This window comes from Belonocnema kinseyi, chromosome 1 (assembly GCF_010883055.1).
Source record: "Belonocnema kinseyi isolate 2016_QV_RU_SX_M_011 chromosome 1, B_treatae_v1, whole genome shotgun sequence".
Lineage (NCBI taxonomy): Eukaryota > Metazoa > Arthropoda > Insecta > Hymenoptera > Cynipidae > Belonocnema > Belonocnema kinseyi.
The window spans coordinates 74520369-74526554 of record NC_046657.1 but is presented as its reverse complement, the minus strand read 5'-3'; the positions used below and the strand labels follow the sequence as shown (position 1 = coordinate 74526554).

Genomic DNA, 6186 nt, shown 5'->3' with positions numbered 1-6186 from the left:
ACTCGGGATACTTATAAGATACTACCATGATTTTTTCAGATTTTTTGGTCCAAAAATAAATTAGGCCAAAAACCGGCCTTACCGACCCTCCCCCTTTCAACACTGCGGATATTTGTTTTAAAAGTAGTTATTTTTCAGTTTTCTGTAGCTTAAAAAATGTCAGTAAATTACTTTTCTTGTGATATTAAATCCAATATTTTTATTATCTCATGCATTTGCAACGATCATATGCCAACTGCATAGGTGGCGCAGCCACACAGCGACTGTCAACACATTGTACATTTTACTTTAAGAACGGTAACGAGAATGAGAATATTACCGAGAATATAACCGAGAAATAAATTCTCTGAGAATTTATGAGAATCGAAGAATTTATTTTAATTAATAGAAAATTGCATTTTTCGTTAACTTTTCGGTTGATAATTCAACTCTTTTTTTGAAAGTTTTTATTTTTTATTTTAAAGCTTACCTGCTTTAGCAGAAATTAAATATTTTTTGATAAGAATGCAACTGTTTGGTTGGAAATTAAGCTTTTATACTATTTTCTTGAAAACTTAACTTTTTCTTAGAAAACTGACTTTTTTGTTTGAAATTTATATTTTGGTGTTGAAAAATGAACTGAAATATTTTCTGAATGAAAGTTTCACTTATAAAAAAATTGTTTTTTCTTACAAATTCATCTGTTTTGGTATAATATTGGTATTTTATGGATAAAAATGCAACTATTTGGAAGAGATTTGAACTATTTTGTTAAAAATTCATCCTTTTTTGTTGAAAAAATTCGTCTTTTTGGATTTTTAATTGAAAATTCAACTACTTGAGTCAAAATTAAACTACATTGTGAATTTTTTTATTAAAGGCTTATGTCTGGTTGAAAATTTAAATGTTTAGTGGAAAATACTTCTTTTTTTTTAGTTTAGAATAAATTTTAGAAATTAATTTTTTGTTGAACAGTTATATTTTTTGTTTGAAAATTGAATTTTTGTAAAGAAAATTTTGTTATCTGGTTTAAAGGTCTAATATTTTAGATAAACTTTTATTTATTTTTTGAGTGGAAAATCTTTATCTGTCGGAAATTCGTCTTTTTGGCATTTAAAAATTATTTTCTTTGGTTGTATAAATTTCATTCTTTTTTTAAAATAAAAACTATGACACTTTTTCGTTGGCAAGTTGTCTTTTTAGGTTGAATATTCAACTATTATGTTAAAAATGCAATTATTTTGTTGGAAATTTCAGTGTTTTGTTCAAGAGTTATCTTTTAAAGTTTAAACAACTTTTTTTTGTTTTAAATAAATTAATACATTTCAACATTTTAAATTTGTATATGAAACACTGTTTTATTCCGCTTATAAAGTATTTTATCGTTAAAATATCATAAGATTAAAATGCTGGTAATTGAATATTAATGATTTGAAATGAAAAATTAGTCAAAGAAAAATCAGAGAATTTTGAAAATGTCACGCTTCTAAGTTTTCCGGGAGGTGGGGTCTTCTTATTCTACTTCGTGGTATATATTAAGTAATGTTAGGCAATTGAATTTTGGGGTTAGAGTTTCAGTCAAGCAGTGTTAAATAAATAATGAGCTACTGCTTTGCATATTTGAAATTCCTGAATATGTCTGATCTATAAAATAATTTATATTCAAACATTGATACAACCTGAACAATGGAACTATTGTTAAATATCATAAATTCTTAAATTCTCTTAAATTCTTTTAAAATCTCCTAAATTCTGTCATATTCTCGGTTATATAACCAGAACTTAAATTCTCGGGATTTTAAGAACTCTACCTAAGGTACTATATTAGACAGGAATATGCAGCCGCCATTCTGGTTCCTAGAAAATTCGCGGGCAACCATGCGATAAGCATGTCCTAGTTTGTAATTCAAATTAAGCTTAGAATACAAGAAAAATGGTCTGCTGCAGTGCTCCGTTTTGCCAAAATAGAACCGAAGGTGGATATAAATTGTACCGTTTTCCACTAGGATAAAAAGAAAGACTTTTAAAATGGATAATAAATTGTAGACGCGACAAATCGGAACCAAATTCTAATTCAAGATTATGCAAAGTACGGACTCATATTTTTCGCCATAACAATATAATTTAAATATTTGAGGTCTAAAGCTTATGTTGATATGTAATTAAATTGCCTATAAGCATTTTTTATATATTTAAGCGAAATAAGATCCAGAAGAAAGTAAGGTTAGGAACCCGTTTTTCTAGAGAATGGTGCACGTCAACCCACGAAAATAAAAAAAACATCTGATATAAAATGTAAATGGCTATCATAATAAAATTTGGGAAAAATATTGTATTAGTTTTTGACCTATAGTCTATTATTATTTGTTGCTAGTTATTTAATAAATCATATGATTATAATTTTAGCGCACGCCTTTTTATAAGCTGAGTAAACTTTAATTTACAATCATAATGTTTGCAAGAATTATTTTTTGGCAAATGTGTGAGTTAAAAATCATATAGTCTAATTTAAATATTCTATATATTATGTCACATGGAATTTTATTTATAATTTATGTGTTGATAAAAATGCCTTAGTATAATTTAGAAATAAATAATCTATGTCATGTAAATGTATTTATCATGTTTTTTAGGTGCATTTTGACGATTTTGACCAACTCAAATAACGACTTTATATCAAATGTGATATAGAAATTAGGTTTCAGAGAACTATAACTGAAAGTTAAAAAATATATGTTTTTTTCAATTTAATAAAAACATATTAATTACTATATGTCTGCATTTCCATATTTATTTTGAATAATATACAATTTCAAATCAATAGTTAAAATCAACGTGTTATCGGTAAGTAGAATAATTTTCCAATTTTTCTTTTCAATTGATCATTACATTATAAAGTTTAAAAACATTCATATTTCTAATAATATCATTATCTTAAAATATTACAGCTTACTTTGTTTTAATTTTGTTACTCACTACTATTTAATTAGGTTTTAGACTAAAATTCATCTGTTCAAAATTCGATATCAAGTTTTTGAATTTGGCAGGGCACCACAATGGCGGCTGTATATTGCTAACTAATATATTACCCATGGAGAATAGATATAAGGAGCCCAAAGTCCTGTACATTGACTTCACCAAAAACGAGCATTTTTTTGTCGGATATACAATAACGCATCGCAATGCTAAATCTTCCCAAGTGCGGCGCTAGTTTGGCACGTGTATGGATGGCCGCCGTCATGGTCTCGTGTAAATAAAACCTCAAGGCTCAAAGAAAAATAAACAATTTAAAATCGTTGAATTAATTTCTTTGGGCCATGCCAAGATTATTGGATTATATAAACTGCTACATTTAAGTGAAAGTTTGGTACCAGTGCGATAATGTGTAAGCATACAAGATTTAAAACTGGTAAGTTATATACTTATTTTTCATATCACCATATAATCTAATTTACCTCGTCCATTGCAGGATCACTGTGATTAAATGTTTCGCGATGAACTAAATTCTTGAAATTCTTTCTTACATAAATAACAATTGATCTATTCAAATCAAATCTCACAATCCTTAATATGTAATGCAAAATGTGTCTCAATATCAAAAATGTAAACATAGGCAGCTGCTATTTTATCCCCGTGCCATATTAGCGCCACACACGGGAACGGAAAGTATTGTAAGCATGCTCATGCGACAAAAACTTGTTCATTTTCAGTTACACTACTTTGGGTTCCTTATGTCTATTCTTCATGATCGTAGTGTAACGTGTTGCGACTCACGTTTGATTTAATTACAGCGCTCGTAGGTATATGAAATAACTACCTTACCGACCAGTGCGATTAATTTAAATTTGATAAGAATATGAAACACACGCATTTCACGAGATATTTACAAAATTATAAGTTAATATTTAGGAACGCAAAAAGAAATTGAAACTCTTGAGAAATGCACTAGGTCCCTTTCTCACGCTTTAAAAACTCCATAAATAAGGATAAAATTGACCAAACAGAACCGCACAAATTACGATATCCAGGCAAGTCACGTCCAGCGTATAAACGAACATCTGCAAGTTGTCAACTTAAAAAATTCGAAACAGACCACCCTCAATTTTAATACTCTTCAACTTTCCCATGCAATCAAAATGAGAGGAAATCTATTCTTTAACTTAAAACTGGTTCTTGGTTCTTTTCAATGTTCGGGCTTTGATTTTTATAGCTTTTCCAAAAATCTCTGTTAAAATTTACGATAACCACTTAAAGTACCGCCACACGTGCTCCAGATTAACCCACCAAGAGGCCTTGGCTTTGCAGCTTCGACCATTCTAACTATATATAAGAAACGGGCTCTTGTTTCGAGTTTCTCAAGTACCTCGAGAAACTGTCGCTGAACGAACTTCCCACTCCAGCGACTCATAGGGCGTGACTCGTGCCCCGTGGGCCCTTTGCGTTAAAAAGGAAAATCTCTTTAGGGAGTAGATTTAGAACTGCGCTTGGTAGCGCAGCCACAAAGGAGGCGCAAAAAAGTCAGTCTATCGTCGATTTTCATTTTGTACACTTCACTCGTCTTGAAAAGTTGAAGAAATTTTTTTGTAAATTTGAATCTCCCGGTTCGGACACGTTCGCGAATTAACGAGCGTTCGGTGAAATGATTGTTAATGCGTGACTCAGTGTAAAATTAATAATACAACAAAATTAAATAAATAATTTAATTTTTCCCTACACTCAAATCATTTGGTGTTAAGTGGTTTATTTCGCTACCACCCAAAATTTCAGGAGGTCATTTTAACGGCCGTAATGCAGCAGCGATCCCGAACGAGAAAGGACATTTTGTTTAATTGGATTGAGTAAGTTTGAATTTTCGCGCTTGTGTCGGACATTTTTAACAAAATGCGGACGTAACAGTACCTTGCTCTACCCAGTGCTGCTAGTGCAGCGCATGCGCATATCGATTGGGCAGTCGAATTGGTACAACTCGTTTCCCTTCTATAGTTTAGTTTTTATGTGTTCTTCTTTTCGCGTCAAGCACCATGGGTGAGTGTCGATGTTTTTCCACATGTCTTTAAAAATCGTAAAACATCCTCTCAATTTTGCAACGGAACTCAAAAATTTAATTTGCTAATTATTCCCCAGTTCATTTTTTCCAAGTGCCGCGTAATATTTGTGAGTTCGGTCGAAAAACAAACCCACAATGTGAAACCGATTTGTCATTGCTGAAGTCGGTTCCATTGACGTTTTCACCGATTATTAAAATCATTTATAAATCTAACAATATCCCTTCGTGCTTTTATTATTGGCGAAAGTCATTTTCGACATCGTGAAAATTTATCACATTTGTCGGAAAATGTTTTTCTTGTTATTTCCACGAGTTGTGAAAAGTGAGGTTAGGTTCGTCAATTTTTGAAGACTTGAAGCTTTTCGAATTGAATTTCTAAGTTTTGGGATTTATGAGGAGAGAAAAAATTATTATTGAAAGTTTAAACATATAGTGATCATTTTTTTCCTGTTTTCTTCTGTGGTTGGAAAGTGAAATTTAGTGAGAAAGTGCGCTCCAGAATTAAAACTAAAAATTGTTAAATGCTAAGTTATTGATTAAATTCTCTTCAATTTTTGAATAAATTATTTTAGGGTTTTTAATTGTTTCTCACAAAAAACAGGATTCCAATTTATTCAAATTGTATTTAATTGGTTTTTAAAGAAAAAATGGAACTCTGATGCAATTTTCTTTGAATGAGGGAAATAAAAATGTGAAATTTGGTGTGAAATTTTTTTTTAGGTATTTCCCGTGATCACTGGCATAAAAGGCGTGCCACTGGTGGCAAACGAAAGCCGCTAAGAAAGAAGAGGAAGTTTGAATTAGGACGTCCAGCAGCCAATACCAAACTTGGTCCTCAAAGAATTCACACCGTAAGATCAATTTTTTAAAATAAAAAATATCAGTTTTGGTTATTTGTTTGAATAAAAATAAAATCGTGAAAATCTTTTGAATATTTAATGTCCCTTCAAAAAAAAAACAGGGTGCCTAGCTGACCGGGAAATCTGGAAAATTCCGGAAATTTGATTTAGTTTCGAACTTTTTATTTATTTTTTTTTCTACATTTCGTACTCTCTTCTGTTTTGCCCTCTTTCGAATTATTTTTTGTTGAAAAGTGTTCTATTTTTGGCTGAAAATTTAATTGTTTTGTATGTTTAAAAATTCGCTTTTTTTTTTTTTTT

At 30.6% G+C, this 6186-nt stretch overlaps 1 protein-coding gene across 1 annotated transcript in view; it reads left to right on the top strand.

Moving 5' to 3' along the window:
• The first annotated feature begins 4929 nt into the window (after positions 1-4929).
• The window catches only part of LOC117173316 (40S ribosomal protein S8), a 19818-nt gene continuing 18561 nt past the window's right edge, over positions 4930-6186 (top strand). Inside the window, exons 1-2 of the mRNA XM_033361810.1 lie at positions 4930-5004; positions 5747-5877. Of these exons, the coding sequence (XP_033217701.1) occupies positions 5001-5004; positions 5747-5877 (135 nt within the window). The 5' untranslated portion in view covers positions 4930-5000. The remainder of the gene's footprint in view (positions 5005-5746; positions 5878-6186) is intronic.